At 49.5% G+C, this 19,982-nt stretch overlaps 2 protein-coding genes across 3 annotated transcripts in view; one reads left to right on the forward strand and one right to left on the reverse strand.

Moving 5' to 3' along the window:
- Positions 1-19,923, forward strand: part of LOC144110197 (uncharacterized) — a 108,215-nt gene extending 88,292 nt beyond the window's left edge. For both annotated transcript variants that reach the window (XM_077643037.1, XM_077643038.1), the window contains 2 exons: positions 13,772-13,985; positions 17,063-19,923. In XM_077643037.1, coding sequence (XP_077499163.1) covers positions 13,772-13,985; positions 17,063-17,370 — 522 coding nt within the window. In that variant the 3' untranslated portion in view covers positions 17,371-19,923. The remainder of the gene's footprint in view (positions 1-13,771; positions 13,986-17,062) is intronic.
- The window catches only part of LOC144110193 (TBC1 domain family member 2B-like), a 142,900-nt gene that overhangs the window by 93,593 nt on the left and 29,325 nt on the right, over positions 1-19,982 (reverse strand). The window lies entirely within an intron of this gene.

Genomic DNA, 19,982 nt, shown 5'->3' on the forward strand with positions numbered 1-19,982 from the left:
CCCTAACTACTGAGCCGCCGCGGCGGGTGAAGTAACAGAAAAAAAAAAAAAAGAAACCGATTAGCGATGTAGGATAAATGTCCTGGAGTGGCCTCTATACTTTTTTTTTTGCGTCGAAACGTTTGCTAAGCGAAAGTTGCACACATGAACATCGATATAATGCATCGACGACTTGTACATGCGCTCTCTCCGTCTTGAGGTCACGAATATAAAGCACGCTTTGTGCACAGTCTAAGCACATACGTCTCCGCGATATGGGGGTACACGTTAAGGCTTCTTCGACCGGCTTTGAGTACACGACTGAACGACTGAACTTGCAGGGGGAAAAATAGGGGGGGGGGGGGGGGGGGGGGGTATCTCGTATCTAAAACACGCGCGGGGTCCCGGCGGGGCTCCTACCCATTTATATCACTCTGCCCGACAGATACTTTCCAAATCACGCCAGCGACTGACTCTCCGCGCCCTGCGCACGTTTGTGGATCGAAGCTCGAGATTTATAAACGCACGCACACCAAAACACGCGCTTCGTGCCATGGCTGTCTCGGAGGTCTCCGGACCGTGCCCCCCCCCCCCCCCCCCCCCCCGAACTTTCCTTCCCAAAAGGTGAAGGCAGATGAGATGGGAAGGGCGTGCAAAGGGAAACTCGCGCCCGCGTAGTCCATTTATTTCTGTTCACTTCTACAGAGCAGGGGCCATTTCGGTCTATAAAACGAAGCGGAAAAGACGCCACACCACCAAACCCTGCCCCCCTTCCCCCTACCTTTTGTTTGTTTGTTTGTTATCAGCGCTGTTTATCTCCCTATCCAACTTCTTGCCGCGTCTTCCAACAAAAACCTTGCTGCCGCGCAGACGAACAAACAAACAAGCGGCAGAGAGCGCGGTGAACAAGCGCGGTTGAGCGGGACGAGATTTCTTCTTCTGCGAGCGGTAAATAAAGCGCGGGAACCCCAAGAAACAGTCAATAGAAAACAAAACCAAAAGTAAGCAAACAAAAGCGTCGCGGAGCGCGGCGGCTGCTGTGAGCACGCTTACAGACAGCGCGGAGCAGAGAAGCCTCTCGCTGGATAGCGAGCCCACAGCCAAGTCAAGCCAAACCAAGCCCGCCTTCTTTCGGGCCGCGCGCGGCGTCGTCTTGACAGTGCAGAAAGCAACGAAAGCCAGGTCCCCGTGCCCGTTATTGATTTCGGATGCAGCCGCGGATTCCTTTTGCCGCTAGCGGCGCGGTTACGGTGCGGTGGTGGTAGCAGCAGCAGTAGTATCAGTACACTGGCTTTGGCGGCGGCGGGTCGTGGGGAGTGTGGACGACGCTCGTGGCGCGGTCGTCGCTTCTTGCTTTCGCCTTTTGTATCCGCCAGGGAAGATGCGGGGGAAGCGGTGTGTATCAAGCTCCCCCCAGCCTCTTCCAGCACCCTCAGCAATTTTGCCTTTTATCCTTCGTACTTTCGAGTGCGCGGTATGTACGGGTAAGGGAATAATAGGCGACGGCGAGGAACAGAAGCTGTATGAAACCGTTCTCCTTTCCGGCGCCCCTTTTTTTATCTGTCCACCAGAACGAGGAAGAGGTAAAGGCTCTCTCCTCCACTGCTTTCATCGTTGAGGGCATTTATCACCGCCTCCTTTTTTCTCCCCAAAGAAGGAAAAAAAATGTACGCGAAGGAAACCAAAAGAAGGAAGCTGGGGACTGCGAGAGGGAAAGGGAGCAGCTTAAAGAAACAACGCTCGATTGAAGTAACGGCGCCTCACACATACCGGAGAGCGGAAGCAAATAAAGAATAAGGGGACGCGACCGATACCGCTGCCGGCGTTGCATTTCTTTTTTCCATTTATTGCTCATTTCGCTCTTTCTTGGGCTGCAGCCGTGTCAGCGAGAGAGAGGGAGAGAGCTGTGTTTGTTTGTTGATGCCTTTCTCCGCACAAAAGGCACGGCCGTTGCTTAGAAGCCTATGCCCCCACCCCTCCCACACCCGCGCCTTATTTGGTCATTGGCTTTCTTCCTTTCGGCCGCTTTGCTGGCGGCTTTCCAGCGCCGTGCATCTTGGAGACGCGGGCGTGGTACGGGCTCGACAAAACACGCCGCAACGGTGGCAGGCATCGGCTTCTCAGTCGCATTTTTTTTTTTTTGCGTCGTGTGCCTCCTTTCTGGTAAAGTAAGAGAGAGGGAGAGAGACGTCTAGCTCGAGCCAGCACCCACACAAGCGATAATCTTGAAAGCAATGCCGCTACACTTAACGCGCTTCGCTGAGTTAAAGCGGTCGATTTTTTTTTTACTTCACAGAATTACCTTCCTTTTTTTTCTGTACCGAGGCTTTTTCAGTTCAGTCCAGAATAATTTTGTTTCTCCCTATCGTCTTATCGGTCTTCCCGTTGAATGGTCGTTACCAATATCGGGCGCTTAAGATAAAGCGTGAGTGTAGAGGTTCTTGTGGTGCAAAGCCGAACACGTTGTTTGCATGGTGCGCACTTAAAATGCGCGTTTTCCGAGATATTGGTGCAGTGGTTGTCATTGAGACCAGTTTGTTCTCGACATGCTTTCGCAGTTTGAAGAGCCTTCTGTGGTTTACAAACGCGCTCTGGGGGCATCGAAGTGTATAACTATACATCTTTAGACAAGCAAAGAGATAAGTAACACGTATCGTCTTATAGGGGCCCTGTCATAGCCGCGGCTGCTTCCATTGTAGTCGATGCGAGGTGCACATAGAAAAAGAAGCCAACATTTATCGGTTCTGTGAAACTATTATAAACCTCACACGCGCCGGTCAGACATCAAACCTAGTAACCACCTTTAACCAGTGGATTAAGAGACGTGATCGGCTAATGTCTGCCGTGATGAACGCAGTTCAACGAGCCAGCAATTTGTCCAGCAACGTATCGGGAAATGCGGAATTTATTAAGCCAGGCGTGTAAGATTCGAGGATAAGAGGGCTGGACATTGCAGATACCCGCTGTCGAGCATTACGGCAGAACAGTTCTTGTCACTTATAGACCACCGACAATAGTCGGGTACAACTCAAGAACGCAGCGGTTTTTCCCCGTCAAATGACCCTCTCCCAGCCAATGGCGTCGGACAGACCCTCTCTCTCCATTGTGGCGCCGCTCCCTGCATTGTCACGCTAGCTGGGTCATGAGAATCTGCCGACGCCATTCAGTGGAAGCGGGGTCCTTTGACGGGGAGAAGCCGCTGCGTTCTTGAGTTGTATTCAGTCAGTTCGGCGTCACGGACAGTTATGAACGGCAAAGCTTCATGGGAGAGACGACCGATCCACAAGTTGAACCTGAGGTTGGTTACTCTCCATGCGGAATCATAGACGCCTTAATCGATTTACTGATACAATATTGACCCGGGATATTAAGCGCTCGACAAAGGACGGCGCCGAATTGTTTTCGCCGACTCGGCTTCTTCCAACATTCAACAAAATCTCGCTCAGTACACGCAGGCGCTCCTTCATTTCGCCTCCGTTGACACGCAGCCTCCGAGGCCGGAAATTGGGCCCGCAAACTACACAGAGCGATCTTGACAACAATAAAGCTCGCCAACGGACCGAGTAAAAGACGACGGAAAATCGTGTCTTGATTTGTGGCTTAGCTCGAGCGAGCTCGAGTTAAGCCCAGAACTATACTCGTCGCATTAATTTCCGGGGGCCCCTCGCGCCGCTATACGCGAACGATACGCGCGAGGCGTATGTGACGTGTGCACCTCGACTTCCGCGCAATCGATTCGTGAGAACACCGCAGCAATTGTGTGATCCCCCCCCCCCCCATCTCTCTTCCTTGTGTGTGTAGAGAGAGTGAATGAGAGAGCAATATCGCCAGTGGCACCCGGCAAAAGCTCGCCCATATCGTAGTAGACTCGTATAGGTTCGGCACGCTCGGTTAATGGAAAGCTCGGCAGACAGCACGCTTGTGTTGCAGCACAAACAAGTACCTCCACTTTGCCCCTTGTTTGTTTTCTTTTCTTCACCCATATACTCCTGGGTCCCGGCATTCTCTGCTATTTTCGTTGCGAATTCGTCGCGATTTCGTCGATATTTCGTTTTGTTCTTTCTTTTTATTTTCGATGAACGTCTCTCTCTCCGCCTGCTTTTTCGTGTCGGTTCTTTGGCTGAACGAAGGAGGGCGCTTCCTTCCATCGAGGGGAAACTGATTTGGCGGCAAGCTGTTGCAGGCAACAATGTTGTTGCGTGTGCGGAGGGCGATCGGGGCAAGGGCAAAGGTTTACTCACTTCCGCTTTTTTGTTGTTGTTGTTGTTTTTCTCGGCCGCGTGGCGTGTGGCACGGAAGGAAAACCATGCAGCTCACGCCAGTTCCGGCTAAGCGCGCGTGGCGTACCCGCATGCCTTTTGTTCTTTATACCTTAAGAAGGTTGGGGGCGGAAAGCAGACGAGGCGGAAGGGTCGAAGAAGCAGACGAAAATGAATGAGCTTGAAGAAAAGTAATGACCCTGTGCGCACCGCCCAGGCCACACGAGAAGCGCTCTCCCTTGCTGCCACCATCTTTTTTTTTTCTTCTTATCTCGGTCGTTCCTAAAGACGCCGCATACCATCGCGAGCGCTGGTGTCGGTGCTTGTATTCTAGCTATGCTTTTAGAAGGGAGCGGTAAACGAAGTAAGATTAAAACAGGGCGCGTGTTCGCGGGGTGGGCATAAAAGCGGGCGAAGGTAACTCGAAAGAACAGAAAAAGTTTAAGCTTCGCCTTAAAAAAGCAGTCTCGAATCTGGCTTCGTGCTTTATCGGAAGCGGCCATTTTCTTTTGTACGCAACGAGCTTCGTGCTCGTCGTAAGATCAATCAGGATGATTGGTTCGTTCCGTGGCGCCGTGCCGGAACATTGACGACGTTGCGCTTTCGCCATGAGAGCGATTCGTAAAACCCTCCCGCCATTTCTGTGCAAGCGGCGATGTCGTAAGGAAAGACAGCACACGTTACGGAGGTGTGTTTGATGGTGACCGTCATAGCAAAGGCACTATACTGAACAGTGATGTGCATGCACGGGCTTTCCAAAGCCATTTCAAGCAGAGCAGACTGAAAGTTAAGTGCCAGTTCGCTAGAGCTAGCTCACTGTAGTGCCTGTTCCCTGTTGCTAGTTCCCCATACTGTCAATTCCCTAGTTATCTCAGTGTGTGTGTCAGTTCCCTAGTGTCAACTCACTGCAGTGTTAAACCATTAATGTCAACTCAGTGCCATTCTATTAATGTCAAATTTGTAGTGACACTCCATTGATGCCGACTCACTGTAGTGACACTCCATTGATGCCGACTCACTGTAGTGACACTCCATTAATGTCGCCCACTGTAGTGGCACTCCATTAATGTCGCCCACTGTAGTGACACTCCATTAATGTTGCCTACTGTAGTGACACTCCATTCATGTTGCCTACTGTAGTGACACTCCATTAATGTCGCCCACTGTAGTGGCACTCCATTAATGTCGCCCACTGTAGTGACACTCCATTAATGTTGCCTACTGTAGTGACACTCCATTAATGTTGCCTACTGTAGTGACACTCCATTAATGTCGCCTACTGTAGTGACACTCTATTAATGTCGCCCACTGTAGTGACACTCCATTAATGTCGCCTACTGTAGTGACACTCCATTAATGTCGCCCACTGTAGTGACACTCCATTAATGTCGCCTACTGTAGTGACACTCCATTAATGTCGCCCACTGTAGTGGCACTCCATTAATGTCGCCTACTGTAGTGACACTCCATTAATGCCGCCCACTGTAGTGGCACTCCATTAATGTCGCCCACTGTAGTGACACTCCATTAATGTTGCCTACTGTAGTGACACTCCATTAATGTCGCCCACTGTAGTGACACTCCATTAATGTCGCCCACTGTAGTGACACTCCATTAATGTCGCCCACTGTAGTGACACTCCATTAATGTCGCCCACTGTAGTGACACTCCATTAATGTCGCCCACTGTAGTGACACTCCATTAATGTCGCCTACTGCAGTGACACTCCATTAATGTCGCCCACTGTAGTGGTACTCCATTAATGTCGCCTACTGTAGTGACACTCCATTAATGTCGCCCACTGTAGTGGCACTCCATTAATGTTGCCTACTGTAGTGACACTCCATTAATGTCGCCTACTGTAGTGACACTCCATTAATGTCGCCCACTGTAGTGGCACTCCATTAATGTCGCCCACTGTAGTGGCACTCCATTAATGTCGCCCACTGTAGTGGCACTCCATTAATGTCGCCCACTGTAGTGGCACTCCATTAATGTCGCCCACTGTAGTGACACTCCATTAATGTCGCCCACTGTAGTGACACTCCATTAATGTCATCTCATTGTAGTGACAATCCACTAATTACAACTCATTGTAGCGCCACTCCACTGATGTCAACTCACTGTAGCGCCACTCCACTAATGTCAACTCACTGTAGTGCCACTGCACTAATGCTTTGTGACAATCCACTCATGTCAACTAACCGTATAGTACCAGTGCATCACTACCTCCTTTTACCCATTCATCGCATCGCGGATCAACTGCGTTTTCCACTTTGGTCTTCTGCTTTCATGAGCAGAAAGGCGGGAAAAAGAATCCACCCGGTCGTAAATGAATCTGCCGAAGCATCAGACTCGAGGGTGCCGTTATGGGTCGCAAGCGATCCATTAGCAACGGTCTCGCCACGAGCAGTGACCAATTCCGAAGAGCTGACTTTCGAGCAAGAAAAACAATATTTGCCTTCAAGTTGTGCGCACACGGGCGAGTTAGCGGCAAAATGGGTGTGACATTTTGCCCAAAGTCGAAGAAAAGAAAATGCACTTACGCGGTCGTGGGAAACGTTCAACGGATTCAGGCAAGTCGAGTACAGCCTAGCGCTACATCTCACGAATTACAGAACGCAATGAATAGGCGCGACATTTTTCTGCTCTCTCATTCCACGCGGAAGTGTTTCGAGTGTCCAATTCGGGCGCCATATAATGCGCGTGATCCTCGCGTTTTGTGCGTCGCCGATTGATTCGTCCGAATTTTTCCGCACGCGTAGCAAGACTGCGCTTTCTCGCGCCCGGTCCCATCGACCGATCGACGTCAGTTTTCGGGCCTCGCCCGTCCAGGCATCGTGGAGGCCTGTTCGGGGGGGGGGGGGGGGGGAAACGGAGGGGGGGGGGGAGCGTGGCCACCATGCGCATGCATAAACGCGCGGGGAATTCGTCTCCGCCAAAAGTGTTCGCATATGAGAGAGGCCACCCCCGAGGAATGGACGCGGCGCTAATTATAGGCCCCGCGCCGGCGCGAAGCTATAACACACACACACACACACACCGTCAATGACGTTCCCGCCGAACTGTGCCGAGCAGCACTCGGGAACGCTGGAGGCTGGCGCCCGGTTCGTTCAAACGGCCACGGGAAAGCCAAATTCGGTCGCGTGCTCGCTGTGTCACTCCGCCCTCGCGCCCGCCCGGCGCCGGACTACTTTCCAAGTCGTCCGCATCTGTATTGCTATGCATGACGATCTCGCTCGACCGTTGAACCAACGTTACTAGAACCAGGACAAGCTACTGCCAGTTACGCTGCATTGTCTACTTCAGGAGGTAAAGGGCACGGCTGAAGAGCTGCCGGAGCGGCTTCAGTGGCCACGACATTGAACTGAAAAGTTACTTCACCTGAAAGACTGCAAATGTTTCGGAACAAAAAGCTGCTTTTCCAGCTTGACGAGGCTGAAGAAAACTGATGATTTAGTTCGACTGCTGAACTCAAGGTCGCGGGAGCGAGTCCCAATCCAAGAGGCCGCATTTCGATCGAGGCGTGTGTTGTGACACCGCGTACTCTGAACGTGACGAAGTTTATCAAATGTCGCAGTATGAAATAATATTTTGACACCGTGTGATGCTTGATACACTGTCAAAATTGCCGATTGGGCGAGTTGGTGGGACATGATTCGAAATGACCAGCGCGGAAACAGACGGGGTTTCAGTCTGCTTCCGCGCTGGTCATTTCGAATCTTGATACACTACTTGGCATTTTGAAACGATGCGATATTTGATGCCGCGCAATACTGTGAACATATGGTGCTATACAGTATTGTGCACAAATGTTTCGATACGCAGTAATGAACATCACGCGGTAAAACGTAATCCGCATTTCTCCAGTACAGCGCGCTTCAGAACGCGGGCATAATATAGTAATAATAATAATAATTGGTTTTTTGGGGAAGGAAATGGCGCAGTATCTGTCTCGTATATCGTTGGGCACCTGAACCGCGCCGTAAGGGAAGGGATAAAGGAGGGGGTGAAAGAAGAAAGGAAGGAAGAGGTGCCGTAGTGGAGGGCTCCGGAATAATTTCGACCACCTGGGGATCTTTAACGTGCACTGACATCGCACAGCACACGGGCGCCTTAGCGTTTTTCCTCCATAAAAACGCAGCCGCCGCGGTCGGGTTCGAACCCGGGAACTCCGGATCAGTAGTCGAGCGCCCTAACCACTGAGCCACCGCGGCGGGTGGGCATAATATTGGTGTGCAAGAATCCAGTATATTTGTTTTTCTCGCGCAGTCGTGATTTTAAATCAAACGGCGTTAACTGTCGGCTCGCGAATTATACCACCGGCTCTTCACTCCAGAATATGTCTAATTGAAAAAGTACCATGCCAGCAATTAAAAACCGGATTCCTTCCCTGAATATTTATCGTTTCCTTTATGTGACCACTTATTAGTCCAGCTAAATTAGTAGTTAGCCAAGTGGAAAGTTTATAGCTAACTTTTCCATTACATCACTGTGCCGCTCGCTACCAATTAGCTAAGAATTCGTCTGAAACTCTACTAAATAAAAAGCCGCCGCGGTGGCTGAGTGGCAGTGCTGCCAACCTCGAAAGCCACTTCTCCCCCAAATTTTCACTCAAACTTCCCTAGATTTCCCTAGATGCGAAAAAAATATTCAGGCATGGAAAAAAGGTGCGTAGTTGAATTGTGAACTCTTTTATTTCGCAGAGACCCTCTTACCACACTTTGGTAGCAACTTTGATATAAATAACACATTGATTTCCCATGCAAACTCGCGTACCACGTGATCACGGGTAAAGAAAACATTAGTTAATATCAAAGCCTAATAAATCCTGGCCTAAGCCCTGAAATGAACGAAAATCTCGCAGTGAACACTTACGCTCACCGGCTGCAGTCAAAGAGCGAGGGAAAATCCACTTTGTGCCCAAATGTTGGCGTGAACAAACAAACGCTAAAACATAGGACACGTCATTCGGGTGGCATCCCGACTGAGTTTCACTCCTGCATATACATTTCTTTTTTCATGAGGTCAATTAAGCGTTCTTTCACTGCAAAGTCATAACAGTTGGCCCCTCTTAGAACCCGCTTGGCGTGAAGCGTAGCTGCCAGGGTTTGCGTCACCAAGCTGTTTCTGGTCTTTGTTTTCATCGGGTTGATCTGAGAGAAAACTCTCTCCACTGTTGCACTGGAGTGCGGCAAACAGAGAAGCTTGTAGACAAAGTCGCTCAAGAGAGGGAACATTGGGCTCCCGTCTCCTTGCCTGGCGTCTCTCACTCGTTTCCAAAAGCGTTGAATGCTCGCATCTGCCGGCAGGTCTATTTCTCCATTCTGCGTCAATTTTGTTCATTTCTCTTTCTGGCACCAGAGAAGGGAATGATGTGGCAAGTGGGGCTATTGAAGAAATCCGCTTTTCGATGACAGCTTGCGGGTCGATTGCCTCCAGTATGTTCATCTGGACGTTGTCCAATGGGATTCTGGTTAATATCTGGCTTGCCGCTTCAATATAAAATTCCAAACATCTGAGGCGGAAGTTATGAGTAATGGTTTGGTCTATGCCGTGAGGTTCCGACAGTGCCGACATCACTTTTCCGCCGAGGTATATCTCCTCAAGAGGTATGAAGTTCTGTGGGTCTCTGTACGGTACACGCTCCAAAGGTACATCCCGCAAACAGATCGGCTTTATGTCACGCTGAGTCGAGGGCATCTCCTTTGTGACCGAGACCGCTACCCCCACACGCTCTAAGGGTGTCTGGGAGTGCACGCAAAAGTGCGCGAAGTGGTGACACACGCCTGCGAGACTTCATATGAAGTCGCCTAAGCGGTTGTGAAAGAGCAACGACTCTTTCTGCTTGCATCCGGGTCGAGTTGGTCCTCAAAAAGACTAACCACTTCACCTTCAACTGGCGAGTCACGGGGACTGGTTCTAAGGAGACTCGTCAGGAATTTTTCTATGGAATTTCCCCGGAACCCAGCCAAGAGAGTCCAACCTAGACCAGCCCTTCCAACAAGCAGCTCACCCTTAGTTTGAAGTGCTGAAACAATTCGTTTGTAATTTCCTCTCTCTGCTCGATTGAATTTAACTGTTCTAATTGCGTTCTCATTTGATGTTACTGCTTGTATCGTTGTCCTAATTGCCCTCTTTGTATGTTTAAATATGTTTTACTAGATCTGTTTTTTTGAACCTCTTTCCATGGCATTGTTCTTGTATTTTCCTATGTACGAAGCCTTCCCCTCCTTACGTAATACCCTGAGAAGGGGCGGGGCCTTAAAGGAAAAATAAATGATGATGATGATGATGATGACGTGATGACGAAGAATGTGCGGTGCAGAATGACTGGAGTAGCAAAGTCAATCTGCTCCTCTGAAGCGGAGAAAAAAGCAGAATCCACCGTTCTCGCCGGCCTACAGAAGAATGGCTACACACGTGGCATTATTCAGCGCGTTGGTCGCCAGTCAAGCTCAGAGGACAGGGGGACCAGCTAACAATGAGACAACGAAACGCGCGCGTTGTGCTTCTATATGTGAGGGGAACCAGCGAGGCACTCGCACGCATTCCGAGAAAACATGGAATCTACATAGGCTCACGAACCTGTTTCGACAACAAGCCGCTTCTTGCCACGACCGAAAAACCGCGTCCCAGAGAAAAACAACCAGGTGTCGTTTACAAAATCTTATGCTTAAAGTGCCCGGCACCATATATTGGCGAAACAAAAACCTCCACCAAAGAATAAGGCAACACAAAAATGACATCCGGCAAATGAATTCAGAATCTAACTCCCTCGCCGAACACTGCGAGCGCGCCGACCACAGGATAGCCTTTGAGGAGGTGAGCGTCTTGGCCGTGGAGCCAAACCGATTCAAGAGGCGACTGCGGAGTCATGGCAAATCCGGCTCACAAAGGTGTCGATGAATAGCACTCCAGCAACACTCTCCTCCGCGTACGTTAGTGCATGGACTGCGCCACGCGCTAACAAACGGAGAACGAAGGCAGCAACCCGCTGCTTCTGGCACACTTTAGTCACCCCTGAAGAAGAGACCGCGTTGGTCCAGAAACCTTGGCTAAAGTTAAAAATATTGGTTGGCGTCAGTTTCCTCTAAACACACCCAACTACCTTCAGCCGTGATTTCGAGGAATCGTGCTTCTTGGACAGCGTGCTTCTGGTACTGCTAAAGTTAGACTGTTCCAGGAACCGACCAGGAAATTCGAAGCAAAGGAAGCGTCCCAACTTTTGCCTGGGCAGATGCGCCATCGACTCTGTTCAAGGGCGGTGGCCAGACTTGTTTATTAACGGGTAAAGAAGGCGGGAACCGGAGGCAAACCCTATTTCAGGGCGCCCCTCCGCCTTAGCCATCGAGTCTACCAGCGCTTCCCTCATCATCTCTGTACAGTCCGTGCATTTCCTTCACCATGTAAATAGAATGTCTTGTTGTCCCCCCAAAGTCTCCCTGAGTCCCGTCATCCTCGTACCTACTCCCGGCCCGACCACGCCACCTCGATCCCAACAACGCTTTTCCCTCGTGCCCATGGCGCATAGCCAGATTCTCAAAATCAAGGTGGTGAAGAAACAGTGAATAAGGAACAGATTCACATCGAAAAATAAAAAAAGCCCATGCGGAAAGTAAAATTTCCCTAGATTACAACAAAAATCCCTTTTCCCCTAAACAAAGTTCAAATTCCCTAGATCTAGGGGAAAATCCCTAGGGTTGGCAGCACTGCTGAGTGGTTATGGCGCTCGGTTGCCGGCCCGAAAGACGCGGGGTCGATCCCGGCCGCGGCGGTCGAATTTCGATGGAGGCGAAATTCTAGAGGCCCGTGTACTGTGCGATGTCAGTGCACGTTAAATAACGCCATGTGGTCGAAATTTCCGGAGCCCTTCACTACGGCGTCCCTCATAGCCTGAGTTGCTTTCGGACGTTAAACCCCTATAAATCAATCAAATCAAATCTACTATATAAAGCCACGTACGCGCTTTGCTCTAGTCACGTATAACCGCTTACGCGTTCATTTGTCGTTCTTCAATTCGTAACGCGTTCTCGTTATTGCCGATACCAAACTATAGTTTGGTTTAGTTTGGTTGGTAGGCACATTGCTGGCGCATCCCATTCAGCGTACTCGTTGCGCGTGTGTTCGGGGGACACAAAAATAAAATACAGTCGTACCAATGAAAGAATTCAAATGGCTGGGGACTACTTTCCGCCCCGGAAGCGGCAATGGCAGCGCAAAGTGCGCGGCGTCGGCAGCACGCGCTGCATCTAACTCTTGCCCGTGCCCTTTTCCTTCCATATACCCTGCTGCATATGCTGAACCCAGTGTTTGTTCTTCGACGCCCAGTTTGCGGAGCTGTCATAAACAGAACGCGTCCGCCGCCAACCGTCCCTCCCTTCCTTCATTCCTTTTCTCCCGCACCGCGCCCGTTAGGTGCGGGCAAGTACCAAAGCAGGCTGGGCTCGAAAAATCGAGAAAAAAAAAAAACCATGTGCCGACGTCCGTCTCTGCTCTGTTTAGTGCGAATTCCCACTCGCTTGCATTGCGCAGAAAACTGTGCTTTACGGAACGTGTACACGCTGCGGGTTATAGCTGCACACTAATATACTGCCTGGCCGGTTTAATAATAATAATAATAATAATAATAATAATAGTAATAATAATAGTAATAATAATAATAATTTATTATTATTATTATTATTATTATTATTATTATTATTATTATTATTATTATTATTATTATTGGTTTTGGGGGAAACGAAATTGCGCAGTATCTGTCTCATATATCGTTGGACACCTGAACCACGCCGTAAGGGAAGGAATAAGGGAGGGAGTGAAAGAAGGAAGAAAGAGGCGCCGTAGTGGAGGGCTCCGGAATAATTTCGACCACCTGGGGATCTTTAACGTGCACTGACATTGCCTGGCCGGTTTGGAGGTCTCAAAGGGACGGTGAGGAAGGACAGCTCAATCCTCCTTTCGTTCTTGGTAAAATTCGACTGCTTGTGGATTTATTGTAGCTTTCTTTTCCGTTACATCGACAGAAAAGTACGCATTTACTGCCGGGGAGATTTGTGCAGTTGAAAACGGAACGCCTCCCGTCACTCGACCCAAACACGCGTAAGCAGTCGTACCCTTTGCGCCCTGTGAATTTCAATTCACAAATACGGCAACTGACTTCTTCACGTCGTTACAGTTTCTGACAGCTTAAAAAGTGAATGCTGAAAAAAAAAAACAACGAATGAACGACAAACGATGCCTGTGTAGTGCTGTGTGTTTTACCCCGCCTTCAAATGTAGACAGCCTTCACTTGTGGCGATATCGGAATAGAACACCCCCCGGGGGGTTTCAGAAGTACACAGTTAGCCTAACCATAATCCCTCCTTTATCCCTTCCTTTACGGCGCGCTTCAGGTGTCCGCCGATATGAGACAGATACTGCGCCATTTCCTTTCCCCCAAAACCAATTATTATTATTAACCATATTAATGGGTAGCCCAAGTGAGCACGGCCTAACTGCTCCCCCCCCCCCCCCCCCCCCCTCACACGCAGGGCGGCGAGAAGGAGCTGAAGGACATCCAGAAGCACGCCGTGCTGTCCGTGTCTCGGCACGAGGCCAGCCTGCAAGGGGACACCCTGGTCAACCACCGGGCGGCGCACAGCAAGCGCCAGCGTGACCCCCACAGCACCGACATCCACCTGCAGGACCTGGACCACCCCAACGGACAGCACCACGGCCGCGGAGGCCACGCCCAGCCGCACCACGGTACGCTATGCGCGCGCCTGTCGCGACGTCCACTGCGCATGCACCGCCTAGCTATCCTCATCCGCATGTGCGGACGGCAACTGGCGGACGCTTCGCCTCGCCGCGGATGCGGACGGCAACTTTTTTGTGGATGGATGGACGAAAAAACTTCATTTTCGTCAGAACGCATGTGCGGGCGATTCCGTGCTAGATGGGCTGACGGCCCACTCCACGGCCCTGGTCTGGACGACCGGGTCTGAGCCGGCCAACACGGCCTCCCACTGCTCGAGAGAGGGATCACGCATGATATCCGCCGGTGGAGGCGCTATGCTACAGCTCCATAATATGTGGTCATAGGTTGCCAGTTCCTCACACCATTTGCATTCCGGCTGAACGTCCTGGTAGATTTTGTTTAACACGTATAGGTTATAGTAAGATCTCGTCTGCAGTCGTCACCAGACACTTTACTGCGCCTTCACCAATTGCTTGTCCGGGGGCAGGTAAATTCTCCGCACAAGTTTGTAATGGTTAGTAATGTCCTGAAAGGACACCAGCCCATTTCTCGTGGACCTCCCCGGAACGTCCGGCTCACCTGCTCGGCTGACGAAAACTCGAGCATTCATGTGAGCCGGCTCGCTCCCAGGGCTCCCAGAGTGTGCCGGTACCCAGACAATTTCCGCCTCCGTAGCCCCTCGCTCCAATGCCCGATTTAGCAATCGTGCTGCTGTGACAGATATTCTGCCCCTCCCCAAATTTCGGATGGCTGATTTAGAGCCGCTGAAAATCAGGTCAGCTTTAGTATTAGGTTAGGGCGCTCGACTACTGATCCGGAGTTCCTGGGTTCGAACCCGACCGCGGCGGCTCCGTTTTCATGGAGGAGAAACGCTAAGGCGCCCGTGTGGAGTGCGATGTCAGTGCACGTTAAAGATCCCCAGGTGGTCAAAATTATCCCGGAGCCCTCCACTACAGCACCTCTTTCTTCCTTCTTTCACTCCCTCCTTCCCCCTTCCCTTACAGCGCCATTCAGGTGCCCAACGATATATGAGACAGATACTGCGCCATTTCCTTTCCCCAAAATACCAATTATTATTATTATTTAGTATTAGCTATAGCTAACGCTATAGCCGCCTTGAGTTGGAAAATTCCGTTTTTGAGGAAAGGAAATGGCGCAGTAACTTCCTCACATCTCGGTGAACACCTGAACCACACCCTGAGGGAAAGGATAAAGGAGGTAGTGAAAGAAGAAAGGAAGAATGATGTGCCGTAGTGGAGGTCTCCGGAATAATTTCGACCACCTAGGGATCTTTAATGTGCACTGACATCAGCACAGTACACGGGCGCCTTTTGCGTTTCGCCTCCATCGAAACGCGGCCGCCGCGGTCGGGTTCGAATCCGGGAATTCCGGATCGGTAGCCTAGCGCCCTAACCATCGAGCCACCACGGCGGGTGTCGTAACGTATCTATCGACCGAAACCAGCTGCGCGACGTCCGCAACTCGCTGGCGTGAACCAACACCTTCCAGACAGTGTTGTCGAACGCGCCTGTTTACACCATGCCGTACTTGTTCGGCCGCTTTTGACACCGACTGGGGGCGGAAAGTCTACGCGACGGAGCGATCGGTATGGGACTCATTTCTTTTTCCCTGCTTTCGCCGCGGTAATAAGTTTCGATTTTGAAGCCACATCCTGTTCGATGTAAATATGGCGGCTAGCCTAGCCTCTCAGGTTATTCAAAATAAATTTGATAAGAACTCACCGAATGTCACGTGAACTTACCCTATCTACAGTGCACTACGTCACAGTTGTGAACCAGCGGCAGGAGTTCGTTAGATTGTCTCAACCTATCTCAATTCTACGAGGGCTGAGAGGTGCTTTTGAGTGCAGCCAAAACACAGAATACCCTGTAATGGAGTGTACACTGTCCTCAAGCGTACTCCCTGGCGGGAGGGATGGTATACTGGCCAAGCCCTAGGGTATACTTTCATGACTGAAAATACGGAATCCTTACGGCTCAGAGGGAACAGATTCCCTCTTCAGAACATGTGAAGTTCTTGTGGTTATCCAAGATTTTAACCGAGGTTTCAATCTCCTCTAATCGCTAAACTCAAGACCTCCTGTACCACATTTAGAAGACTCCTTCCATTGCTAACTCCATCAAGTTGGTATGCTCCGAGCTGGGAATATGTATGCCTCCGCTGTCGACAGTACGCATTCCTTATATTTAGTGATCAAAATCTACCCAGGGATTCGGCAACATACCCTACCCCTATTAGGAAGTATGCTAGAGGTCAGTTCACTTGTTTTTTACTCCCTCAGAGTAATTCACGTTTACGGTGGTGCACTGAAGGCTCAGGCCGTCACATTTCTTGCAACATAACAGAACTGGGAGCAGCAACAGGACTTGCTTCGAACACTAATTACTGTGCAGTGCGCAGCAGTTTCCAGCTGCATGCTCACCAGCTACTAATAGCCGGTGTGCAACTCGCAGACAACAGACCCTTTGCAGCAAGAAAAGAAGTGACTGACGATTGAGCGTGGTTAGGCCAAATGCGAATTGCGCCAGCACTCCGGTTTCGGTTCGAGGCTCGGTTTAAGAGAGAGAAAGTCCGAGAAGTTCCGTTGGCTCCGCTGGTGTAGCCGCGTGTCGGAAATAATTGGGGGTTGTGTAAAAGAAATTGTATCATGGTAGTTTGCAGTTCTAATGAGTGACAATTGATTGGTGTGTGATAGGCAATGACGAGTTAATGAAATCACTGCAATTAGTTGATTTATTATTTACCTAAAGAAATAAAAAAACGAAAAAAGTGGGGTTCAAATGTGTAAGAATGCTCAGAATGAAAAATCAATGCATGATAATGGTAACTAAGAAAAGTTAGTGCGCAATTAATCAATTAATTAATTGACACAATAAAAACATGAAAAAAACGTTCAAAGGTGTCAAATTGCTCAGAATGGAAAGCCTAACCCACTACGCAATCGCCTCATACCCTTAAGGCGGAGCTTAAGTGTGCTCTTCATTTCTTCTTTGTTTTCCTAGTGACAGTCATTGAAGCTCGACGTGACATTAACGCTGTCTGTCTCATTTCCCAATGCGCGCAGAGAGGCTGACACACGCCGGCAAGCCGTCCAAGCACTCCGAGACCAAGCGAAGCCACGAGAACAAGCACGAGCGCCACTACACGGTGTCAATGCCCGTCCGCTCGGGCCACCAGATCCACCGGCCTGTGTCGCACGTGAAGGAGGCCGAGGAGTCGCCGCGCCCCTACCGCCTGCACACCAACAGCCGTGCCCGGTCGGCGCTGCGCTATGCCAAGCAGAGCCGTCGCGTCCACAAGGACGGCAAGGAGCGCAAGTTCAAGAAGGCCTTCGAGAAGAAGCAGCATTCCAAGCCCCACTACCTGTGGTAAAAAAAAAAAAAAAACTCCGCCCGGGGGAGAAGAGGGCCCACTCGCGAACACCGACAGATGGGGATTTGGGGCGCAGCCGTGCTGGGCTAAACAATGTGTGATGCGAATGCAATGACGGCAGTGTGTGCGACAGCATGTGGACCACTGCTATGCAGTCACACGTAACTGGCCTTGGTTGATGTAGTAATCATGACTGCCCTCAGTGCTGTAACCTGTGATTTCGGCCTCTAAATTTGCCAACTGGGACCTAAGGATCAAAATTCTTCTGTACGATGAGACAATTCTGACTTAACCCTATCATGTGCCACTGTTCACACAAGCTTCATGTGCTTGTGCATTTGGCTCTTGGCAAGAGGCTGTAACGGAAGCACTAGTGCGCTAAAACATTGAAACGTTTAATGGACATTGCAAATCTAGACCATTACATTGCACAGGAAACAACCCCAATCTGATGACATAAACTCGAGGTGGCATAGTCTGTACTCCTCCGTGGCTGTTGCGTTGTTCATGCTGTTGCCATTGCATAGTTGACACCCATTCACAGGCAGTTACCTTTTTATCCATTACTGATGCCTGCCAAGACTTTATTATGACAGTCCAGCACATGTTAGAAGCGCGGTATCTAAGCAGGCAAACACAAGTTTGTCTGACAGTTACGAAAACAATTTCCATTCAAGCAGCTTTAGTGCCAATGCATTTTGGTGACAAAGCATTGCTATCCGGTAAAATAAGCAGGAGAGTGTGAATATTTACAGGAGAGTGGGGATATTTAAAAACTGGTTAAACTAATTCAGGCTGCAGGAACAATTCATTGCTTTGCAATCATGCTTCAACAAAAATACAGCCTTTTACATGAACACATGACTGTCAGTTGTCATAGAACCAAGGTCCATGAGGAACACAGAAGGAATCACGTTTATGCCATGTAGGTAGCCATTCATGATGAACCCAAGGTATTGTAACACAAAGGGAAACTGAGTGTAATCGGACACTTGAAACAGCGGACTGAAAATACTGCAAATATTTGGAACTGCACACGAACACCGGTTTGGCAGATCCAAAATGCTGCAGAAAGCTGGACAAAAATCAGTTGCAGAAATTATGCTTGCAATGCATAACATTGCTTCTAGGCTCGTTGTGTCCAAAATTCCTTAGCGAAAAGATGCAGTGAATTTGCACACGTGTCCGCCATGCGACCCACAGCATGTGGAATTTTTCAAGTTGTGCCAACGTTTTTTTGCACAATGCTGCAACGACAGAAGCGAACGACACTTGAGAAATGCTGAGTTTCCATGTTCATCAGATTCCAGACTCAAGGTGGCGTCATCACCTATGACAGAGCAGCAAAGCTTTTGGCTTTTGCAGCTTCTGACAAACTGCCAGGAACAAATGCTTGCACGTCTAACGCTGAAACCTCTTAACAACACGGACAACACTACATCAATATCGATACTTCTCTAGCTTGCATCCTGGAAGCAACAAGCTGTTCAAGTAGCTGTTACGCGCTATTTTAGCCTCATATGATGAGCGTGTTACTTAATTATGCTGCACCTAGCACCGCATTCCTTAATTTGACTCGCATGTGCTCCTCTGCATCCTGCTAACATCCACGTAAATGTTGCGACTGTCAGCAGCTGTTTCAGCTTGCGTGTGCTGAACTTTTATGTGCGCTGGCGTTCACTCATCGACACCAACCTAATTTCTCAGCTTGTTCTGCATGCAGTCAAGCAGTGGGATTGGCTCTGTCTTGTCGGCAAGTAACATAGGTGGAAAATTTGCCATCAAATAGGTAGATTTATAATTTGGAACTCTCTACTGGCTTTAAGTCAGGGAACATGATACTGCGGCATATTTTAAAACTGTATGCTGCATTTGATCTAGGCAAGTCAAAGAAGGTAGCAGTACTGAAAAAAATCTGTTTCCTGTTTGCTTGAAGAGTTGCAATGCAAGTTTGCAGCTCAATTACAGCTTGCTTGCAATGTTACGCAGAATCCTTGTTGAAAAACGTTAGTAGCCTTTAGAGTTACCGCGAAGTATGTTTTCCGATCAGCATCGGTGAGGCTTATAACAATGCCAAGGTAGTCTTGTGCACGCATGATGCATCAACGGAGGCCGTCAAGGCCACTTGTTTATTCTGTTGAGGTAAGGATGCAAGCTGCAGGTGCCAGCCTTGCTTGCAAGGCAGGCGTCGGAAAACCCTGGTTCCTTTTCGTAAACGCATCTGGTATGCCCATTTCCTGACCCTAATCCTTCAATAGTACGACATAAATATATATATATATATATTATAAATGCGTATGCATGTTGGTTGTTTTGGTGGAGGTTTTTATGTTGCCTTCTTGCTCTAACCCCGCCCTCCCTCTTAAACAAAAAAGCAAAAAACAAACCTTTGTGCTTTCTGCAGCCCATGTGTGCCTGTTATTCTACATGTGGCTGTGTCTGTGGTCACTGTTTACTAAGGAGTTCTCTGTACAACATTGCCAAGTGTGTTTTGTAGCTTCCTCTTCCTCCTGTGTACGATCAATTCTTAATAAAAACAAATTTGACCACAGGGTATGTGTCGATTTCTGCTTTGAGCTCAGCATCTTTGCGTCTTCCACTCAAGACAAAAC

This window comes from Amblyomma americanum, chromosome 11, assembly GCF_052857255.1.
Source record: "Amblyomma americanum isolate KBUSLIRL-KWMA chromosome 11, ASM5285725v1, whole genome shotgun sequence".
In the NCBI taxonomy this organism is placed as follows: domain Eukaryota; kingdom Metazoa; phylum Arthropoda; class Arachnida; order Ixodida; family Ixodidae; genus Amblyomma; species Amblyomma americanum.